Consider the following 24,112-nt stretch of genomic DNA (forward strand, 5'->3'; position numbering starts at 1 on the left):
TTTTGTGAGGTGGGGAGGCCTAGCCCAAAGGCAGAGGAGGTGTTTGGCATACAGAAGGGCCCAGGATCAATCCCTAGCATCTCTCGTATTAAAGCGGGCCTGAGGAAGCTTTGGTCTTCCAGATGTTGCTGAACTACAACTCCCATCATCCCCCAGCCACTGGATATGCTTGCTGGGCCTGGTGGCAGCTGTCATTCAACAACGTCTGGGGAGCAAAGGTTCCCCACACCTGTGTTGAAAGGATTCAGTAATCAACTGTGAGGAGCCTTTGGCCCTTCTCCTGTTGGCAGACTCCAGCTCCCATCAACCACACCAGGATGACCATGGAAGATAGGACTTGTAGTTCAGCAGTGTTTGGAGGGCCACAGATTCCTCACACCTGATGTAGAAGGCGATGGCAAAGACTCCTCCCTGCTCTAGACTCTTGAGAGCCACCAGCAGAGTTGGCAATGCTGGACTAGAGAGATAAATAGCCTGACCTGGTAGTACAGGACAGCTCTCTGTGCAGCTGAGAGGCTAGTTCTTTACACGCAGGGAATATTGTTATTTGGAGGAGGATTCAGCCTCGTGAGCTAAAGTGGCACAGGCCAGACACAGGTTAACTGACAACTCACTGGGCATCATCCAGGTGTGCTCTCCGTGTCGTTGTGCCTGGTTATCCCATGCTGTGTCCAACTCACTGTTATTTAATATTTAACAATAACATATTAACATTGTTATTAGCAGTAATAGTACACTTTCCAATTCACGGAATCATATACCCATTGAATTGCAGAGTTGGAAGGGATCCCAAGGATCATTTAGTCCAACCCCCTGCAATGCAGGAATCATAGCTAAGGAATTCCCGACAGCTGACCCCTCAATCCCTGTTTTAAAATCTCCAATGAAGGAGAGTAGAGTCCACCACTTTCCAAGGCAGTTCCTCCCACTGTTGAACGGCGCTTACCGTCAGAAAGTTCTTCCTAATGTTTTGTCGGAATCTCCTTTCTCACCATTTGAATCCATTGGTTTCCTCCATCATCCATGTGACAGCCCTTCAGATATTTGAAGATACCTGATTCAGCTAAAGTATTTTCATTCTTACTGCCTTTGTATCTCACCATTCGTCCAAGGTGCTCAAGCGAGTATACATGTCTCTCCTCCCCATTTTTATTATTCTTAATTTTTTTTTATTTACTAAATTTGTATACCACCCTTCACCCGAAGAACACAGGGGGTTCACAATGTAGAAATGCAAAACGAGAACTAAACCACCTCAAAACAAGCAGGTAAGGTGGTACGTCTTTCTGATTCAGCTACAGCCAATGTTTTCCAGGCTTTTGGACTTCTGCAAATCCTTTCTGCACCAGCTCAGTGTCCAAGGATTGTGGGGGGCTTGGCAAGGAACACCTGCTCAGTATTTGTGGCAGGCTGCCCTAACCTTTACCTGCCCCGTCCCCATAAACTGACATATGTCAGTTTCAAAACAGCAGTCCAACACTCCCCTACAGCCACACAGATTGGTAGGAGTTGCAGGCAAGCTGCCTCCTGGGGGGGATCTATTCGATTATTGATCGACCACCGTTACTGAGGAACAGACTTTGCGCAAAGGAAAAAGCCTGTCTGCTGGATGATGCCCAAAGGCCCATGTCGCATCCTCTACACTCACAGTGACCAATCAGATGCCTCAACGAGAGACTCGCAAGCAGCACCTGAGCTCAACACCTGAGCTCTTCCCACCTGAGACTGCTTTACCCATTGTGGCTAGTAGCCACCTACGGTCCTTGCCTCCAATTGGAGTGTTTAAGTAGCCCAGGGTGTTGTGGACTCAACTTGCCTCATTATCATTTCAGACTCTCCATATCAAACAAAATACTTCAAAAATCAATGCTGAGTTTCATATGGAAAGCAGACTCCAGAACGCCTGATTCCCCCCCCCCCTTAAATAAAAAACCTTCATATTTTAGCCTGGTTGCATAACCCTGAATGATGGTACGTAAGAAGCAACCTTTTGGTGCAACAGTTTGGGTACTCCCCCCCCCTCTATAATTTGCAGGGTCCTCTTTGTATTAGAACTGCTGAGGCCTGTTACACCCCTCATTTAAATTTTTATTTGATTTGTGCCCTTTGGGGGTAAAAGGGAAGGTGAACTACCTTTGATTTTATTGCTTGGATGAAACACATTAAAAAGTTCTACCACACACAGACCCCAAATTCTGCAGCCTGAAAAAAATTGAATTCTGAAGCATGTGTTGTGTAAATCTGCATGTAATTGCATATCACACTTCAAACAGCCTCTCCTCACGTTGGTCAAAAGAATTATTAAAAAACTGAATGCTTTTCCAACCTGTAATTCTCTACCTGAAGTGTGAATGAAAACCATCTAGGACCCATTTAGCTTCCTAAATGCCACTGCATCCAGGGGTCTCTACAGCATCTCCTCTTCCCATTGAGATGTGCCTTCTTTTGTAGAAGCATTTAGGAGGGGAAGGGAACCCAACCACAAACTTGCTTTAATATAGTTTATTCTGAATATTTCTATTGCCACAATGAGAACTAGTTTTGCTAACACCAGGTGCGGTATCAAGCCATCTCACCCTAAGATATCCCAGTCAGAAGAAAAGCACTTTTATCCTTAAATGACTTCTCTGTTGCCTTTCAGGAACAGGTTCTGAACTTGTGCAAATGGTCAACAACAGTGCTCCTCCAGAAGCACACAGGGGTTTCAGAAGGCTGAGATCTCCCTCGGGAGACAGTGTTGGGTAGTGGTTAAGAGTGCTGGAGGCCAGGGCTCAAATCCCTGCCAAGCTGTGAAACTCACTGGGTGACCTTGGGCCACTCGCAACAACCCCCTCAGCCTTACCTGCTCCACACGGTTGTTGTGAGAATAAAATGGGGAGGGAGAGAACCATTTATACCACCTTGAGTTCCTTGGAGGAAAGGTGGGATGAAACTGAGTTATAAATACCCCGCCCCTCAAAAGTAACTCAACTTGCACTCTGCATAGAAATTAGACAGTGTTGACCATGTACACACTCTAAGTTAAGAACATATCTCTTAGGTACAGGTAACCATTAGGTCCAGTCGTGACCAACTCTGCGGTTGTGGCGCTCATCTCGCTCTATAGGCCGAGGGAGCCGGCGTACAGCTTCCGGGTCATGTGGCCAGCATGACAAAGCCGCTTCTGGTGAACCAGAGCAGCACACAGAAATGCCGTTTACCTTCCTGCCAGAGTGGTACCTATTTATCTACTTGCACTTTGATGTGCTTTCGAACTGCTAGGTTGGCAGGAGCAGGGACCGAGCAACGGGAGCACACCCTGTCGTGGGGATTTGAACTGCTGACCTTCTGATCGCCAGCTCCTAGGCTCTGTGCTTTAACCCACAGCGCCACCCACGTCCCTTAAGAACATCTTTCACCCCCAAATCCTGGGAACACTTAACACTTAACAATCCCTCACACACTTAACTACAGCTCCCAGGATTCACTTTAAATGCCTGGTGTGTATGCAGTCTACATGTCTGAATATCTATCTCCCCCACAGCCCCCTTTTACCCTTGGAGAGCGCCAGGGTAAGGTGCAAAACGCATCCCACAATCCCTTGCACTCTAGCCTCTCATCAGCCTCAAGTATTAAAACAAACAAACAGGACACTGTTCTTAAATGTGCCAATTCCTGCTCTCTTGTGTGTGTTTTGATGTTTTTGAAAAAGAAATGTTTCATTTCAAGCAACTGCACTTAGGAAGGAAACTGGTTTTTTTTTTTGCACTCTATGAAGTATCAATATATTCCCAAATTAAGACTCATATGCAGGCTGGGACAGTGGGAAACTTCCTTTTCTGGAGAGCGAATTTTCTGTGTGAGCATCACCATTGAAGCACCTCACTTTAACCCAAGGCAGTTCCTCTTCTGTCCCCCGACATCTTTAGATGGGAGGCACAAGTTATCATCAAATTCAGGAGCTACATCCACCTCCTGTGGTGTGTGTTTTTTGGGAGGAAGGGGGTGTTAACAAGCTGGCTCTAACAAAACTCTGCATGATACTTTTAGGCATACTTTGGATTATCGCACAGACACCACAAACGTGTTTTTCAGAGACAGTCTGGGTCACCCTTGTTTATTTTTTCACAGCCAAAAGGGAGAAAAAGTTATTGACATGCTTTCCTTCCCGCCAAATCCCAGGTTATACAAGCACAGATGAATCCCCATCTCCTTAAGATCTAAGCTCTGGAGTTCCAACTCCTTAGGTGATTTTTGAGGAGTGGGGAGGTCGGAGTGGTTCCTTCCCCATCTAATTTGTAGACTTCTTAACTGCAAAAGCAACTAGATGTTTCAGCTAAAGCACTTCCAAGGAATGATCTTGCAAAAGAAAAACAGAGAAGGGCCCCTGGAGCAACTGGACACCTTTGCTATAGAACTGAAATCATACAATCTGCTTCTCAAAACACAGCTAACGGTTGAGAAGGTGGAGTAAGGGAGACACAAAACGATCAGGAAAGGGCTTCTGTACATCAGCCACCATGTTGGGCGTTATGTGGAGATTGTGTGTCTCCAAGTAAAAGCAGAGGCAGACTACAAGCACAGCCAACACGGAGCCACCGATTTGGAACAGGATCTTCCCACACAAACAAGTGACTGGAAGCGAGGTGGCAAATAAGGCAAGGCTGACTCAAACTGGGATGAGGAGAGGCCTGGTCACAGTTTTCTTGCATCATGAAGACACGTGGCTGGGCCACGTGCCCAGCCAATACTCCAGCACAAAAATATGAGGCAGCTCCCTTTGAAATGGCTTTCTGGGGGTGGGGGTGCAATAATGTATTTCGGACCAGGACAAACCACTTCGAAAATACGGCACTTAAAATTCCATTTTACAGCTAAATACCAGCTGTCACCCATTTTTACTGTCAAATATTAGGCATGTTTGAGAGACGGTTTTGGATCAAGAAGAAACAAAGACGACCACCTTTCTTTTCCCTTTTACAGCCAAGGCAACTTAAAAAGGAGAACAATGCACTCTTTGGGGACAGAAAAGCTGGCTGGAATTATTATTTTTTTAAAGAAACAAAACAAAACACTGAGTACCTCATTTGAAGCCAGATTCTGACCCTTAATTGCCACCTTTTTGGGGTCTGCTTACAGCCAGCTTCTGAACCTTTCAAAAGGAATTTAAAAAACAAAGGATTTCTTTAATGGAATTTTAGAGATTCTCTTTTTATTTCATTTCTCCTTCCCGCTTAAAGGCCATTTGTTGAAGCATTTTTAATTTTTTTTTTTTTTTACAGTTCTCCTAGTGCAAAAGAAAATGAAAAAGAAAAAGAGCAGAAACCGAAAACAAGGAACATGAAAAAGATGCTGCTGCCTTCCTTCTCCCAGGCAACCAAAAACAAAACGAACAGAATTTTAGGTGGTGTTTTTACTGCAACATATACACATTAAATATAGTTTACAGTCCATGCAGCGGCGCAACCATGGTTGAAGGGTTCCTGGGCCCCCGCCTTCAGTGCACTACAGTCCATGTTCCTCGCCCGCCGTCATCGCGACCCCCCCTCCACTGCCGCCTGCCTGCCTCCTAGCCCGACTTGAAGAGGAGAATTGCAACCTGGCCCAAATAGAAATAAATGAAATGCTTCGTCTCGTGCGTTACATAGCTGCCGAAATTCCTGCCCACGATGCAATGCCAAGTGGGGTTGTATTTCTTGTCAAATTCCTGAATGGGGAGGGGGAGAGGGGAGACAGAAGAGAGAAGGGGGGAGAGAGAGGAGAGAGAGGACGTTATTGAAATGCAACAGCATCAAAAGGAGGCAGATCTGTGCCCCAAGGAGATTACAATCTGAACATCTGATACAGGAATCGGGAAGTGTGTTTCGGAGTCCAGAGGCCCTCAGCCAGTGCCTGTCTTGGCCAAGCCCTGGCGCTAGGCCCATCCTCACACACCCTTGCTCCTGGACAACCCCTGCATTGTTTCCTTCAGCTGTGGGGGGAGAAGGTGGTAGTTTCTGCAGTAGGATCAATATAGTTCTGGAGTCTAACCCACCCGGAGACCAGCTTGAGACATCATGATAGCCCTAACAGCTACATTGAAGTGGTGGCTCCCATAATGCTTTGCAGCGTTGCGCAGAACAGTTAGGCAACTCATCCCCAAGCGGCACATGGCTTTGTCAGTCAGTATCTTCTAAAAATATAGCACCAGCCACAGAAGGTCACAGGTTCAATCCCCAAGTAGGGTTGGGGTAGATTCCCTGTACAAAACCCCACTACCAGTCAGTGTAGACAGTACTGAGTTAGATGGACCAATGGGTCAGTATAAGGTCGCTTCCAATCAGGGCTGAAAGCCATGGGGGCAGGACCTTGGAGACCAGGGTTCAAATCCCCACTCAGCCATGAAGCACATTGGGTGACCTTGGGCCAGTCACTGACTCTCAGCCTAACCTGACTCACAAGGGCTGTTGTGGGGATTATACGAGGAAGGTGAAAACCACGTACGCTACCTGGAGTTCCTTGGAGAAATAGGTGGGATATAAATGCGATAAACAAAGCCTTTTGGTTATAATTAATTTCATAGAATTGCAGAGTTAGAAGGGACCGCAAGGGTCATCTAGTTCAACCCCCTGCGATGCAAGAATATTGAGTGCAGAGGGTAGCAGTAACTCTTCCAAAAATCTGATTCCCAAAAACTGGCATTGAGAGGCCTCCTTCCTCTGACAGTGGAGAGATACTATCTAGACCAGAACATTTATATCAAGGCAGAAGCAGTGAAAAGTGTCACAGGCCTCCTGAATGGCCTTTTTTAAAGGCAGGTTTCCCCCTGCTCACGGGAGACATTGCAATGTCATTTTATTATTTACCATTTTACTGTATTTTCTTATTCATGGATTTTGTTTCCATTGGTTTCTGTGTATTTCTGGCTAGTGGTGGGGCAGGGAGATGAACTTACTGGTGTTTTATGTGAATTGCCGACCGATTCTGCATATTAAGCCGTATATAAATATTATTAATACTGTACGCTGAAATAAAAAGGCAGCCATGACTTTTGCCACACCCTTGCCTGGCTGTTCTGTGACAGGCAGACAGCCAAGCCAGCCACATGGAGTCCATTAGCACATGTACCCAGTCAAGGGCTTTATTTTAAAGAGGTCTTGCAAGCTCTTAGTCTCTGGGTCCTGGGTTCGAGTCCCACATTGGGCAAACGGTTCCTGCATTGCAGGGGGTTAGACTAGATGACCCTCGTGGTCCCTTCAAACTCTATAATTCTATGATTCTAAGATGTGTTGGACATTGTTTCCCAGCAGGGAGGTAGCCAAGAAATAAAGGGGGGGGGTGTTACTGGTTTGTTTCCGTTCTTATTTTTATTATGTATTTTGTGTTTTTTATATTGCAATTTTATGTTGTGAACCGCCCTGAGATCTACAGGTAAAGGGCAGCCTACAAATTTAATTAAGTAATTGTAATAATAAATAATTTGGAAGCAAATGAAAATGGGATTATACAAATCCATCAAGGATAGCAGCCGACAGTCGTGCTTTATCAATTCAATTCCTTCCAAAACACGCAGGGTAACAGTTGGTAACACACAATAAGCTTTAAGTACTCACTATGTTTTGTCTTATTCTTACTGGATCAGATTGTTACTATTAATGTTTGATGTTTTATTATTTTTATATGTGTTGGAAGCTGCCCAGAGAGGCTGAGCCAACCCAGCCAGATGGGCAGGGTATAAATTAAAAAAACAGTATGATTTATTTTTACAGTGGTACCTTGGTTCAAGAACAGCCCTGTTTACAAACTATTTGGTTTACGGACTCCGCAAAACCGGAAGTAATGTCTTGGTTTACGAACTTTACCTCGGTCTAAGAACGGAAGCAGAATGGTGGAAGGGCACCGGCGGCAGGAGACCTCATTAGGGAAAGCGCGCCTTGGTTTAAGAACGGTTTCAGTTTAAGAACGGACTTCTGGAACGGATTAAGTTCGTAAACTGAGGTACCACTGTATTTATTATTCTACTGCATTTGCATCCTACCTTCGCTTCAAAGAGCTCAAGGAGGCAGATGTTTCTCCCCCTCCTCATTCAATCCCCACAACAGCCAATTGATGGAGGTTCGGTTGAGAGAGGCAGTAACTAGCGCAGTAAGCTTCAAGACCAAGTGGGGATCCGAACCTACATTGCACTGGTTCAGAACTTGCCAGCTGCCAAGAAAGGGGCTGGCTAAGAAGAACAGGAATGGAGGGCAGGTGAGCACATGCCCCAGTCACTTCCTCAGAGATTCTGTCTTGCCATGGCAGAATGCGACTGATGAAACCCTGAGATGACCCAATCCATAATAAATAATAATAATAATTTTTTTTATTTATATCCCGCCCTCCCCAGCCGAAGCCGGGCTCAGAGCGGCTAACAACAATAAAATAATACAACATTCTAAAATCATTTCATTATAAAATTAATTCAAATCAAATTGATGGCAACCATTGGGCTAGAGTTCTGTGAAGATTGCCAAAGGAGGGAGTCAGGCTGTGCCTTGGCCAAAGGCCTGGTGGAACAGCTCTGTCTTGCAGTCCCTGCCGAAATATGTCAAGTCCCACAGGGCCCTAGTCTCTTGTGGCAGAGCGTTCCACCAGATCGGAGCCACAGCCAAAAAGGCCCTGGCTCTGGTTGAGGCCAGCCTAACCTCTCTGTGGCCCGGGACCTCCAAGGTGTTTTTGTCTGAAGACCGTAAGGTCCTCTGTGGGACATGCCAGGAGTGGCGGTCCCGTAGGTATGAGGGTCCTAGGCCGCATAGGGCTTTAAAGGTTAAAACCAGCACCTTAAACCTTAAACCAAGGCTCTTTTTCCTCTCTCCCAAGTGCGGGCGCCACAATACCTTTTTGATGTATGCCGCTATGTCCTTTTCTATGTTGTACTTCTCCATGGCCTGAGTGGCGCAATCGACAGCATCTTGCTGCATGTCCTCGGACATGTCCGCATTCTTGATCACTGCCTTTCTGTCAGACATGATGGACCTGCCGGGAGGAAGCCAGAGAGGAGGATCAAGTCACTCTGCAGACCACCACAGGTCTGCCACGGCGCCATCCCTTGGAATGGCGGCTTGCAAGGAGGCAGGGCTGGGTTGAGGGGCAGACTGAAGCTGTGCTGCGTCCAGTCCAATGGATGAGCCGCCACGGCTGCTTCTCTACCAGCTTTCAAAACAGGTTCACACATGGGGCTAGTCCACAAGAAAAGCACACCTTGCACTGTAGAAGCTGTGGGATGGTTTGTTTGCTTGACCAGCAGCCGTTTATTCTGACACCCTCCCTCCATCTATTTCAGTCCAACCTGATTGAGAAAAATGCGAGTTTTTAAGCAAGTGGTCCTCCCTTTGTGACTGGGGAAGGGGGCAGTTTGCTGTGTCGCATTTTGTGCAGGCCTGGGCTTCCATGCAAATGTACTCTCAACGCAAGGACTGAACACTGCAAACATACCTCCACAGCTCTCACTTTCACTGACGTTGGTATATGCTAGAGTTCTTGGAGAAATCCTCTGTCGTTCACTCTAAAGCAAGGATAGAGTACCTGGTGTTGCTAAGACTACAACTCCCATCAGCCCCAACTAGCATGGCCAGTGGTCAGGGATGGCCAGAGTTGTAGTCCCCCAATAACTGGAGGGCTGCAGGCACCTTAACTCCTGATCTGATTAAGTCAGGCTGTTGCTTGCAAAACCACTATTTCTACCTAGCCAGCAAACCTACAACAACAGAGTCAGACCTGTACCACCTTATGCTGAACCCACATGCTCTGTAATTGCCAGACCAGCAAGATTTCAGGCCAAGAAGGTCTCAGGTCCAATCCCTGGCCTCTCCAGGTGGGACTTGGAAAGCTTTCCTGCCCTATACCCTGGAGAGTTGCTGCCAGTCAGTTTTGACCAGGCATCCCCAAACTCAGCCCTCCGGATGTTTTTGGACTACAACTCCCATCATCCCTAGCTAACAGGACCAGTGGCCAGGGATGATGGGAATTGTAGGATAGGATAGGGTCTCAGAATCGGGCCCAGTGCAACTGGTCAGCAGATGTCAAGTTGTAAAGCTGTTTCAGGTGGCAAGGAAGGGCTACAATAAGCTGTTCCCTCTTATCAGACACTTCTAGAGAGCTAGGCCCCAATGGGACTGTACATTTAAAGCAGTGCATTTAAACCACCTTAAACAGTCGTGGCTCCCCCCCCCAAATCCCTATTCCCCTCCCAGAGTAGAATTCCCAGAATCCCTTGGGAAGAATGACTGGGAACTGCAGCCCTGTGAGGGAGACTCTTCACAACTCCCGGGACCCTTAAAGCAACAATTCCCAGGATTCTTTGGGGGAAGCTTCAACTGTTTAAAGTGGTATGATACTGCTTTAAATGTATAGCACAGACCGGACTTTAGTGCAATCAAAACCTGGCTTTACTGGGTAGGAGGAAAAGGAAAACCAGAAGAGAACAGTCCACAGGCAGCCTCAGATGCAACAGTTCAGCAAACCCCTCTTCTGCATCTTCTCTGAAGCGGACACCACAGCTGAAATCCTTGACGTTTTAATGCAGATTTGCACTGCCACACTGGGCCTCTTTTATAAACCTGATGTCCTCTAGATGTCACTGGGACTCCCCAATTCCCACCAGCCAGGTTGGGAGATAGCCTGGGGTGACAGGCAGTATGGTGCAGTGGTTAAAGAGTGTTCAAACAGAACCTGGGAGACCAGGACGTTCAAATCCTCACCCAGTCAAGCAACTCACTGGGTGACCTTGGGCCAATCAGCCTAAACTACCTCCAAGGTCATTGAAAGGATAAAATGGGGAGGGGGAGAACCACATACAACTCCTTGAGGGTGAGAGTTTGTGGAACCTGGTGAAGGATCTAACCTCTGCAGGTGGGACTACCATATGTTGCCAGTTCCTACCCTCCCTGACCAATTCTGGCCATACTGGTTGGGGATAATTGAGAGGGCCTCAGATTCCCCATCCTGGCCTCCTTCAAGCAGGCAGATTCAACCCCTTTCTTACCTACCAGCATACAGTTAAAACTGAATGTGTGAACACCATTTATATATCCAAAACGTGTAACTGGGACAAAAATCTCTACTTGGAAGGCTCTTTGAAAGAGTAAGAGGGATCAGCAGGCACCAAAGATAACAACAGAGATTGCGCCCGTCTGATACACAGCAAGATGGAATCCCTAAGGGAACTCCATCCTAAAGGTCCAATTCCTGCTCTGTGCAGAACAGACCTCCTTTTCAAACAGTCTCTGCAAGAGACTCTCCTTCAGAACACAGTGATCAGCTAAGTATACAAGGGGTGAGACAGTTTTTAAGGCATCCTGATCCCAAGGCCTATAGGGCTGTGTGCATATAGAGCACCTTGAACTCTGCTTGGTACTGTTCTGAAGACAACAAATCAGAACAATGCCATCTCTTCCCTTCATCTCTCTCTCTCATATCAAAAACCCCCTCCTCCATTACTCCACTATCACTGAGCTGTGAGTACATGTAACTGAAATGAATATAGACTTTTCCATTTTTGGCTCTCACCTCCATTTCCATCTCTTATGGGTAATGCTAGATTTGTAAGCTCCTCAAGGCCACGACTGCCCACCCATCTCATGAGTTAAATCCCGCATTGGCTGCACACTCAGCAGGCAACAGGCATGGGCAGACAAAGCAAACAGGATTTAACTTCCTGCTCACCAGCAGATGCCCAGGGAGTTAAATCCTGCTCAGTTCTTCAGGATTCCATGCCAACTTCTTCCCGGTTCAAGGAGTGTGCATGGAACCCCCTGCTAAAATGAAGGGACCTCTGGTTCTAGCAGCTCCTTGCAAGGTGCTTTGAAACCAACCCCAGCTTCAAAGAACCTTGTAGAGTGGTGCCCCGCAAGACGAATGCCTCGCAAGACGAAAAACTCGCTAGACAAAAGGGTTTTGCGTTTTTTGAGCTGCTTCGCAAGACGAATTTCCCTATGGGCTTGCTTCGCAAGACGAAAACGTCTTGCAAGTTTGTTTCCTTTTTCTTAACACCCTTAATACAGTTGCGACTTGACTTCGAGGAGCAACTCATAGAACGCGGTGTGGTAGCCTTTTTTGAGGTTTTTGAAGACTTTGGTGATTTTTGAAGCTTTTCCAAAACTTTCCCGACACCGTGCTTCGCAAGACGAAAAATTCACTAGACGAAAAAACTCGCGGAACGAATTAATTTCGTCTTGCGAGGCACCACTGTACCTGACGCCAGGTAATTGACAGGCTGGCAACTCTGCCCGCCTGTCAAACTTGGCCTGCAAGGCTGATCCCAAAAGAATCTGGCCCAGGGAGCCGAAAGGTTCCCCGCCCAATGTAGACCACACCACACACTGGCACAGCATAAACAGGACCCTTAACCCTCCCCACCCAACATTCAAAGGCTGAAGGTCAGCATTTTCTTGCAAGCATCTACCAGCAGATCCCAAGAGCTGCAGTTCCCAAAGCTTTCAATGCCCACACTAATGCACGCAGCCACCACCCACTGAAATAACTTGGCCATACATGAGCTTCATAAATGGGAGTTTACATAGTCAATCACCCACAGACTTTCACTGGGGTGGGTGGAGTCTCTCTCTACTCAGCTGCCTTAACCACAAACAATGCAGAGCCACAAAAGGGTTGAGCCACAGATGCAAACGCTGCAAGAAGTGAGGTCAGTCTTTGTGGGCACGTCCACATGACCAATATAATAAACAGGGCTGTGGTTGTGGTTGTTTTATAAAGGCTGCTCAATCACATCACTCACACCCCTTCCCAACTGACATCTTTTAGGAACATTAGAAACCGCCCAGCAATTAATTCATGGTTAATTCCCATGACAGAGAGTAGAAGCCATGACAGTTAAGCCAGTCTTTTAAAACTAAGTTACTAGTCCACATGATTGACACGCTGCCCGCCTGCCAATCCACAGCCTGTTAATTTGTGCCACACAACATGTGCAAGTTTCAATGGCCTCTGTGCCTTGGTCACAGGCAACTCGTTCCACTTAGCATAAGGAAATAGATAGCCGTTTTGGCTGGTAGCCATAGGTAAGTTCTAGCTCTACTGCCAGAGGTAGAACACCAGGTGTGAATACCAGGTATAGGGGGATGGGGGGGACCCTGCTTATGGGCTTCCCATTGGTCACTGCAAGAACAGGACACTGACTAGCGGGTCTTTCTGCTGCTCTTCAAAAGCAGGTTTCTGGAAGAGCTTTCACTCTGGTGGAAGCTCATCGCAATCAGGAGATTCCCCAGCAACCATGCAGAACGACCGTTCCTGGGATTCTCTAATCCAAGGCCATTTAGCAAGCAACGAGCGAGCCAGAGTTTACTCAGAGGACACCACCCCAGTTTGTCCTGCCTGCAGGAGGAGTTAAATTCACTTTGCAAATGCCAAACCTTATCCACCCAGAATGGTAAGCATTCCCCAGACCCCTGCAGTGTTAAGGAGAAATGCCAGAATGGTTGCAGAGTGGAAGACAGGGTGGTGTTCACAAGAAGCCCTGAGCCTTCCCAGAACCACAGTTTGCAGGAATCTCTTGAAGAGGAGTGAGGAACAGCAGCCTGGAATGTGCCCTGGAACTCTGATGCTGCCTCTTGCTTGCATGGGTGGAGGACAGGTGTGTGTGTGCGTGTGTAGAAACCAGCCCTGGTGTACAAACCACAAAGTCAACATTTATATGCTTGGCCCCACCCACTTTTCCTCCAGCCCCGCCCACCACTGCCATGTGGCCCCTGGAAGGTCCTGCAAAAGGGTAAAAAAATTCCCCACCCTTTGCTCTCGAAATAGTCGTAACTATCAAATTCGAAGATTTGGGAAGGGGGCCCAGCTCAGCAGAAGAGCACCCAGAGCTGGGGGCACACCTGGGCCACGACATCTCCCATTAGGTAGAGGATCAGGTAGCTGCTGCCAGCCAGAGCAGACAACACTGAGGTCAATGGACGAGCAGTCTTAACCTGGTATAAAGCAGCTCCCTGCCTTCATAGTGGAGATGTGGCTGGGGTAATCAGCCAGCCAGGAGATACTCAAGAAACAAAGGGTGTGAACAGCAAGCTGATTAACTGACGCCACCCCACCCCTGCACACATACACAGTCCTTCTATGAAAGAGTTACTGGGAAAATCTTCAACAGCAGCTTATCCAGCTTCTTACACACTGCACCACCCACCGGCAGCTAAGGCAAGCAAGCCAGCTTCCTTGTAGGCCAACCGCTACTAACGGCGACATAAGAACATGTGCTTGAGCTTGCTTTCCCCTCCTCCCTCCCCATTCTTTTTCCTCGTGTGTCATGACTTTTCTGTTGTAAGCCTGAGGGCGGGGGCTGTCTTAATACAGATTTCTGCAAGCTGCTCCATAAAGCCTTTTTGTGTGTGTGTGCATATTAAGTCTGGGGTATAACTGCCACAAATGAACAATTACTAAAAAAAAAAAAGAAGAAGAGGAAGAGTTTTTCCGTCTGGAAGCACTGAGACTGCATGCTGAGAGTGATTCCCGTCTCTTGGCAGGACCTCAAAAGGGACAGAAGGAATAGCTTTGTTGCAGCCGTTAAAATATCGCTATCTAAGAGCGAGGAAGGAACCCGGAACCCGTTACATAATAGCCATGGCCAAGGTTACAATTATCCAAACCTTTGTTATCCCCCCTGCCCACCAGTTTGAAGACTACCCTGTGCATCCCTCTCTGCCTAAAAAACAACATTATTGCATTTACCATGAAGGAGCTGCTACATTTACTGGAACTGTAACAAGAGGAAGACTCCCACTTTGCACACACAAAAAAACTTTGAAAGGATATGGGATTTGCTACAGTCCTAAACCAGCCGCAAGGAACCAGTGGCCCTCCAGATGTTGATGAACTACAACTCCCATCAGCCCCAGCAAGCCTGGCTGATGGGGCGAAGCATGTCAGCAACATCTGCGGGGCCACAGGTTCCCCTCACCTGTCCTAGACAGAAGAAGAGCCAGCCTGTCATTGCTAGCCTGCAAGGCCTCTTGGCACCGATGCAGGAAATTGATTCAACCCAGCAGCCACGTTCTTCGGCTTCCACTTGCTCCCATTTCACAGGTGAGGTAAAGAGAGGCCTTCCCCGCAGGAGGAGCAGAAAGCACACCAATGACTGCAAAAGCACCCTGGAAGTTTAGGAACAGCATCCAAGGCGAGGGCGATGGTGTCCCACCATGCTCTTGGTAACAGAAGCCCAAATGAAAACCAACCAGATTTTGAAAGATCGAGGGGCACCGAGGGAAGCAAAGAGACTAGCCCCCCCCTCCACTGGGGTCCCAAAGTGCGCACTTCCCCCCAGCAAGTTAATTCGTTTTTATTTTCTTCCATTGAGGAAGCTGCGTTATATACTGAATCAAACAACGCAGTCCATATAGCCTACTACTGCACCTGGGACCTGCGCATGGCAATGCTGTCGCTACGCCCTCTCCTCTAAAAGTCCGGCCTGTAAGAAATTCAAAGCACCGTCCTCAGGGGAACACTTGCTGCAAAGCCAGGGATGTTGCCAGAACAGGTTGAAGGGCCAAACCGTCCCGCCAGCCAGACGTGTCCTGGGGTCACCCGTCTTCCAGCAGCCTATTAGTTCCACTTGAACTCAACACCAAGCTTATCAGTACCCGTCTCGGCTAAGATGAACTTAAAAAAACAACAACACTAAAACCAGGGAAGGCATTTACGTAGTTCCTTCTAATAGGGTAAGCCAGTCTCTCCGTAAAATATTTACAGCATGAATATGGGGGGTGCGGGGGAGAACCCCCAAAGGATCTTACATTGGATACATGCATGCAGGCCCCTTGCAACAGCACCGGGGGAAAGGGCTGTGGCTCAGTGGTTAGTACACCTGCCGTGCATGCAGAAGGTCCCATGTTCAATGCTAAGGTCGAGCTGGGAGAGACATCGGCCAGTCAGTGCAGGGAGCAGGGAGCTAGACCACGCACCCCCAAACTCGGCCCTCCAGATGCTTTGGGACAACAATTCCCATCATCCCTGACCACTGGTCCTGTTAGCTAGGGATGATGGGAGTTGTAGTCCCAAAACATATGGAGGGCCGCGTTTGGGGGTGCCTGAGCTAGACAGACCGACTCAGGACGAAGGGAGTCCCTGTGCACCATCTGCCCCTCTGCCCTTATTATGGTCATCACTTCTAGAACAGTGAGGACAAGTCAATCATTTGTGTGGCATGGGCTGGGAGGGGAGAGAAGGGACCCTGGGATTCATTCAAAAGCCCTATCATAAAGGAAGCTGTCTTCTCCTTGGCCAGGACGCCCCCTGCAATGACAGGGAAACTTTGGAGGACAATGCAATAGGGTGGGCAGCATGGGCATAGCCAGGGGGGCAGCTGCCACCCCCAATCAAGTAAAACAATTGAAATACTTAACTGACCAATCACGTCAGTTCTCCCCCCCCCCAACAAACGTCCTGCCCACCCCCCAACAAAAATCCTGGCTATGCCCATAGTGGGCAGGCACATTATCCCAGGGTGCGTCCCCCAGAATCCTTGCAATATACACCACCCTCATGTCTCAATGATGGGAGTTTTGCTCTGATCCCCCAACAGCCAAGCCACAAGGAGGCCAGTAATTGGAGGACCACAAGCCTGGGTTGCAGGAGGGATGCAGCTCAAAAATAGAGCATGCAGGTTTGATCCCCAGCATCTCTGGGTAGGGCCAGGAAAGGATCTCTGCCTGGATCCCTAGAGAACCACTGCCAGGCAGCGTCAACAATGCTGGACCAATGTCCTGACTCATGTTCACGCATGCATGGTGGTGGGGAAGGTGTGTGTGCCGTTATCACCTGCCCAGCCAAACACAAATGCCATAAAAGGCTTGTTTACAACATCAGCCATTTAAAACCCAGTCCCTCTTACTCTTGCAGGGATAGTGCCAGTCTGAGCAGCCTGGCAGGGTTGGCGGGAGGGCGAAGGAAGCAAGAGAGCGGCGGGTGCCACTCCGAGGTCCTTGGCAGAAAACGTGGGGTGTAAAAACGCAATAGTAAATAAAATGGCACTTGGGAGGGGGAGATTCTCTTTCCTCCGGAGAGCATCCTCCCTTACTATGAGGCTGCTGCAATGGGGAGTTTCCCTTTAATACAGCCTGTCTCTCTTTTTTTTGGGGGGGGGGGAGAGAAGCAAGGAGAGGGTGGCTTGTAGAGTAAGCCCTAGAGGCCACACCACACATACAATCTTCCTTGGATCCTGCCCAAGTTCAGCTCCACCTGCAGGTTCCAAAGGTGGCAACAGCCTCCCCAGCTAGAAAAAGGCCTCGGCAATGTTTTCCCCCCTCCTTTTTTTTTCTTAAAGCCTTCCAAGTCCCTACTCTAGAAGGATCCATGCTCAATCCCATGATCTCGGTTCCCTCCATCCCTGACAGGGACGTCACTGGACCTCGAAGCCAAGGGCAGCTCCAGCAAAATCCCATTGGCTCTGCTGCAACCCTCCTAGGAAGAGCAAAGGCAGCTTTTTAAGTTTGTCCCACCCTTAAAGGCAACCATCACAGACCTGAACCTGTCCTTTGCAAGAGGGGTTTCCCTCCCCCCCCCCCATGGGGATCTAAACAATCCTTCTTCCAGCTCCTATGTCACAAAGGGGCTTCCTAGCAAGGCTTTAGGAATCTTATTTTTTCACTAGCACTCCAAAAAGTCTCCAGTCTGATTTCAGGCTTGACCTTGGGGGGTTTTTTTTGGGGGGGGCATAGTATTAATATTTAATTTATCCGATTTTAAAAATCAATATATTGGGGGGGGGAGAGAGAGAGAAAGAACTGGCTACTTGATTCCAGAATGAAATGTTATAATACCAGCTGCATCCCAATCAACACTCACACAACTACTGTACTGCAGAGGTGAGCAAGAAAGCCAAGCGGATGGGCAGTTTGCACACAGACACACTGTATATATATATATTTTTGGGAGGGTATAGCTCAGAGTTAGCTGAAAGAGGTAGAGCCACAGAAACCGCGCCTGCCAAGTTTGGTACAAAGGAAAGTAGATTGTACACTCAGTACCCAGCAGCTCTGCCCGCTTTGGGGGGAGAGTGGATGGGGGGGGGGAGAGCAGCCTGGGTTGCAATCCTCTGCACCCTTACCTTTGAATAATTGTGTAAAAATATATATATAAAAGTCCCACTGGGGCTTTCTGAACTCAAGGGGGTTTACTTCCGAGTAGGCATGCATGAGATTGCACTAGGCGCAGGAGCCTAAGGGGCGTGGACTAAAACAGGAAAAAAATGAAAAATAAGAAGGGAGGAAGGAGGGGCGGCCAAAATCAAGCATCCCCATCACTTCCAATGGCCAGAACCCCTCGCTGCTCGCGCAACTATTTGAGCGCCCCCCCATCAACCCCTCCACCCCAAACTCGCCCCATCCAATTCTGCAATGGGGAAAAAAGCAAATAAAACGAATGAATAAGTCACCCGTTTGCAACCGCTTACCTTCACAGTGTTAGGCAAAGCCTCCGATTATTTATATATATATATATATATATATATATTAAAAAATAATAATAATAAATGAGGGCGCGCTCTTTCCCCCCACGGCACGTCGAAAGGCAACGCTGCAAAGGCTTTCTACAGCCTCCCAACGCCCGGGCTCCAATGCGCGTTCCTGCCCCGTTTGCAAAAAGAAAAAAAGGGGGAAAGCACCAGCGAAGCGTCCGATGCTGCTGTCGGCGAAGGTGGTTGGAGCGTCGCTCGCTTACTCAGCGCAGCAGCAGCAGCACCGGCGCCCTCCGCTCTCTTCCCCCCGCGAGCCTCTTCTGGCTGCCTGCCCTGGCCCCCCCTGGGCTGAAATAGGCGCCCCTCCCCTTGCAGTAGCTCAGCCACGCTGCGCCTCCATTGGCTGCCGCAGAGCCTCGACCCACAGCGACGTAGCGTTCTCCTCTCGCTGTTCTCTGTCTACATCTTATTTCATCCCATAATGCCACGAGGAAATTGCAGAACCAATTTTTTTGTATGTGTGGGGTGGGGGTGGGGGTGGAGAGAGACTAGGGGTGGGGCTGGAGTTTCTCGCTTTTTGTTTGTTATTAAAACGGAGCGTCCACAAATGAGCCAATGAAGAAGCAGGCATTATTATTATTATTTTCCCTGCTCCGGATCTGGGTCTTCTCTCTCGGCTTCCTTCTTCTGCTGCTCTGCCTCTCTCTCTGTTTCCGGGCAGGGAGCTGCTTGGAACAGCTGCATCGCCAGGCAGAACTGCAACAGGTGTAGCTTTATCTCAGCATCACTGGGGGGATGTTTGAAGCTGCACCTGTTGCACTGCTGCCTTTCAAAGGAGCGCTGGAATGAGGAAATGCAGCTGGTGGAGAGGGAGAAATAATTCGCCTGTAGGTAGAAGCCTTTGGGTTAGGTAACTGAGGATACAATGTCCACTTGCTTAGGTGGGAATAAGCCCAATGGAACTCAGTGGGACTTACAGTGGTACCTCGGGTCAAGTACTTAATTCGTTCCGGAGGTCTGTTCTTAACCTGAAACTGTTCTTAACCTGAAGCAACACTTTAGCTAATGGGGTCTCCCGCTGCTGCTGCGCTGCCACCGTGCAATTTCTGTTCTCATCCTGCAGCAAAGTTCTTAACCTGAAGCACTACTTCTGGGTTAGCGGAGTCTGTAACCTGAAGCGTATGTAACCTGAAGCGTATGTAACCTGAGGTACCACTGCACTTCTGAATTGCACTGTACTTCTGAATTGCACTGTACTTCCATAGAATTGCACTGGAAATCTCACTGGCTTGGGTGTTATGTGCAAATATTGTTTGAATGGGAGGTGAGGTGGGACTTCCTTGGAGCAGGGAAAAACAGAATGTAACACGCACACCCCATTTATATGGATCTTAAATTGATTGTTTAAGAAAAAGCTGTGTGTTTTGATTCCACAACAAAAATATCAGGATGTGAAATATTCGTGAAAATTTGTTTTTTAAAAAAGTTAAGTTAGCTATATTTTGTTTGTTGTGGGGTGGTCCCTGGAAACCAAATCAGTCAACAGCAAAGGTGAGGAACCTCTTTCCGCCCTGGGGGCTGCATGACCAGAGGTCAAAATGGCATAGACTAGAGGTATAATCTTCACCTTGGCGCAGCTGGCTGCATTCCAGCTATGAAATAGTCCATGGTTTCCATACATGCACCCACCTCCCAGTAAATATCAGTCTGTCTTCCACCCACGTAAGCAAGAGGTATTATAATATAATAGGAAAATTCCAGCCAGGCATATTGGCTCAACTGGTATGAGATGCTTCATCTCAGGGTCGTGGGTTCGATTCCCACGTTGGGGCTGGACTAGATGACCCTTATGGTACCTTCCAACTTGATAAGTGCTCAAGGGGGGTATGAAGCAGGGATAGTGAGGAGTGCGGCCTGGGCAGACTGGGTGTGGCTTGGGCAGGGGCCAGGGAGGATGGTGAGGGCCAGAGAGAGTCCTGGAGGGCCTAATTCAGACCTCAGGCCTGAGGTCCCTCAACCCATATATGCAGAGATCAGAAAACAGAGGGACAATTATTCCCCCTGTCCACTGAGGACAATACATACTTACTCCAAACACCTGCCCTCCCCACTCATGTATCTTAGAATTTGATGAGTGAAACACTTTCTCTGCGAACATTTCATTTGCTGGACGAAGGTCACCTGCAGAGCATACATTTAAAGCAAATGGCTTTCCCCCTCCCTGAACAGATCCTGGAAGCTGTAGTTTGTTAAGGGTGCTGGGAATTGTAGCTCCCGGAGGTGTAAACTACAGTTCCCATGATTCCTGGTGGGGGAGGGGCTTTAAATGTGTGGTGTGGGTGTCAGGAAAGTTTGGCCAAGTTCCAGGCCCGCAAGGATTTGTGTAAGGCACAGAAGGGGAGATTTTGTACAGCGTCGCTTCTCCCTTTACAGGAAACAGAAGAAGAAGAAGAGTTTGGATTTGATATCCCGCTTCATCACTACCCGAAGGAGTCTCAAAGTGGCTAACGTTTTCCTTTCCCTTCCTCCCCCACAACAAACACTCTGTGAGGTGAGTGGGGCTGAGAGACTTCAGAGAAGAGACTTCCGGGTTAGCGCCTCCGGCAATGGCGGATTTCCTCTGATCGGGAGGAATCCGCTTCGTGGAAATTAGGGCCTGGACCGCCATGGCGAAGTGGAGACCCATCAAAAACCACAGGCGGGAGAAGGCTGTGGACGTGGGATTCGGCAGGCACCTTTTGCGCCTCCCCTACTCGTGGGGAAACCCCGTATCGGGGATCCGGAGCGACGTGGGGTGAGCGGCGCAGTGCTTCGAATCGACTGCTCTTTTCACGGAGTGAACCCACATTGCTGTTGCCGGAGAGCGCTGACTTTTTCCTGTGGACAATTGGACTTTAAACAACTACCCGTGAGTAGAATGGAAAATTGGACTATGAAACATCTTAATTTGGCACGAAAGCGGGAAGGTTCTAAACAGGAAGTCCGCCTTCCGCTTTTGTAAATAGATTGAAGCAAAGACATTGCAAGCTAAAGTCTGGAAAGTCTTTTGTAAAGGATTAAATCTCCATCAGCTAAAACTACTAACCGCCCCCCATGGAAGAAGGAGAAGGGGGGGTTAGATTGTTCAAGCCTGCAGGAGAGAGAGTAAAGAAAGATAAATTTCCACCGCCTTGAACCTGGGAATGGGTTGCTAGGAAGACAGACGTTTTGAGAAAGTTCATTGACTGTGAATAAAACGTTTGTTGGCAGATAGTTAAAAAAGAGAAACATATTGATTCCAATGTTTCCTTTTGCATTTAAAAGGAACAAAATATTTGAAAAACGAAAGTAATTTTGTTGCTGGATCGGCTTTTAAAAGGACGGATACAAATAGAAATTGTTTCCCCTAGAGGGAGTTTTTGAAACTGTTGTTGGAGTCGATCTGGGGAATTCTCCAGCTGTAGAGATTAAAGATCGTGAGAACCAGACATTGACCTTGAACAAGAATGTGCCCAGAAGAAGCCTTAGTGATTGCTTTTTGCAAGACAAGCGCTTTATTGGAACAGCTACATGAGAAGATGGATTTGATAACTGTTGCAGTTAATAATTTTGGACAAACAGTGAATACCTATATAGAAACCTCTCAGGAACCGACCCAGGAATCTGTTTTGACAGGGCAAGTTGTGCAGAAGACAAAGGAGGAGGTTGCTGTTGAACCTCAAGTAATACAAGTGGAGAGAGCCGCGGCCTTGCAGGAACATAAGCTGTTGTTTTTGATGACCGAACCTGGAGAAATTCAGATTTGGAGAGATGGAGTCTCGTTTGGATTGGAGATGGGAAATTGGATAGATCCTCCTATGCAGGGCTGTTCTGGCTTCTGGGATCTGGTTCTGCGCCAGGGGGAGTCTGGAGTTGTCGGGGCCTTTAACTTTGGAGGGACTTTGAAACAGGCCTTGAAATACCTTTTGGATTTTAGTTCTGACTATGGAGAATGGGTTGACCTGTTGAGAAGGGATAAAGACATTGTCAGGTTGGAGTCTCCCCAAGATCTACTCCTCAGTGATAAAGGAAGGAAATTAAGAACAAGATCAGCAGAAGACAAAGTAAAGTGCAGGTATAAATATGAAGAAGATCTGCAGAAGGGACATGGAAAAGAGTTAAGAGCCTCGGATAGAAGATCACCAGGTTGATGGACTAAATGGAATGGATAGAAAGGACTGACAGAACCCGAGACCAGGAAGAAGAGACGGTGGATGAAGATTGGAAGAATGTTTAAAAATTCATTTAGAGAAATATTGTAAAATTAATGAGGGTTAGAAAAAATGTTGGAATGAAACTATTTGGCTTTAGTAGAAATGCTATAAGGAGTTATATACAAATAAGTTTTAAGTTTTAGGGCTTTTTATGGTAAGATGAGGTTAAAATAAATTAAGATAATTTAATGACAGAACATAGTGAAAGATGGAAAGGATTTGCTGAGATAATTAATAACTAGAATACAAAAAAAAGGAGGTGTGAGGAGGTCGATGAAACAAGATAACGAAAGATAAAGATTTGGGAATATTGGATTTGTTTTTATTTTTTTGTTTGCTTTTGTTTTTGTTTTTGATGTATTGTGTGTTTTGTTTTCTTCTTTCTTTTTATTAACTTGTATTGTTTAATTTCTTTTTTTCTCTTTCTCTTCTTTTTCTCTTTTTCTCTGTAATTTTAAATTCTCAATAAATATCTTTTTTTTTTTTAAAAAAAGAGAAACTTCAGAGAAGTGTGACTAGCCCAAGGTCACCCAGCAGCTGCATGTGGAGGAGCAGAGTCGCGAATCCGGTTCCCCAGATTACGAGTCCACTGCTCTGAACCACTACACCACACTGGCTTTGCACACTGGGGTGCACAGGACAGGATTTCCTCAGGAACACAGCAGTCCTCATTGGGACTGATGGGATTTGGGGACCAGCAACATCTGGAGAGCACCAGAGGATTTCTGCATTGCAGGGGGCTGGACTAGATGGCCCCTGGGTGATTCTAGGAGTTATCCTTCCAGAAGGCAGAAGGGATATAGCTTAGTGGTTAAAGCTTCTGAGCCGCATGCAGAAGGTACTGGGTTCAACCCACAACATCTCCAGGCAGAGCTGAGGGAGAGTCTGCAACCCTGGAGAATCACTGCTGATCAGTGTAACTCAGGTGTGGGGAACCTTTGACCCTCCAGATGTTGCTGAACTACAACACCTTTCAACCCTAGCAAGCACATCCCATGCCAAGGAATGATGGGAGCTGTATTTCTGCCACATCTGGGGGTCAAAGGTTCCCCACACCTGATGTAAACAATACTGAGCTAGCTCAGGGTTCCCCAAACTTGGGTCTCCAGATGTTTTTGGACTACAACTCCCATCATCCCTGGCTGGCAGCAGGACCAGTGGTCAGGGATGATGGGAATTGTAGTCCCAAAACAGCTGGAGACCCAAGTTTGGGAAACCGTGAGCTAGATGAATATTTGCCATCACTGCTGTTCCTTCCCCATCCAGAGATGTTTTCAAAGTACAGTAGAGCTGAACAGGTACCTGTCACAGCCAAGAGGCTGGATCCAGATGGTCTCTTACGCTCATTCCAGTGCCATTATTAAAAGAGGGCCTGGGGGAGGATGAACGAGAATATGGATGAAAGAAGGCAAAACGTTAAACTTACTACACGTCTCTAAAAATATGTATAAGCAACACCTGAGCTTCACTGACTCACTCA

The 24,112-nt window shown here is 47.6% G+C and overlaps 1 protein-coding gene across 2 annotated transcripts; it reads right to left on the minus strand.

Annotated features, from left to right (window-relative positions):
- Positions 1-4,066: 4,066 nt before the first annotated feature.
- Positions 4,067-18,731, minus strand: DYNLL2 (dynein light chain LC8-type 2). 2 transcript variants are annotated; one of them, XM_082200852.1, is made up of 3 exons: positions 18,398-18,731; positions 8,835-8,973; positions 4,067-5,686 (listed from the first exon to the last, which is right to left on the minus strand). In XM_082200852.1, the coding sequence occupies exons 2-3, from the start codon at positions 8,964-8,966 to the stop codon at positions 5,549-5,551; spliced, it is 270 nt and encodes an 89-aa protein (XP_082056978.1). In that variant the 5' UTR covers positions 8,967-8,973; positions 18,398-18,731; the 3' UTR covers positions 4,067-5,548. The 2 variants fall into 2 exon arrangements, with proteins under 2 accessions (XP_082056978.1, XP_082056979.1); XM_082200853.1 differs by having other exon boundaries at positions 18,608-18,705.
- Between the last annotated feature and the right edge of the window lie 5,381 nt (positions 18,732-24,112).

The sequence above is a fragment of the Podarcis vaucheri genome (genome assembly GCF_965113315.1).
Source record: "Podarcis vaucheri genome assembly, chromosome: 15".
Lineage (NCBI taxonomy): Eukaryota > Metazoa > Chordata > Lepidosauria > Squamata > Lacertidae > Podarcis > Podarcis vaucheri.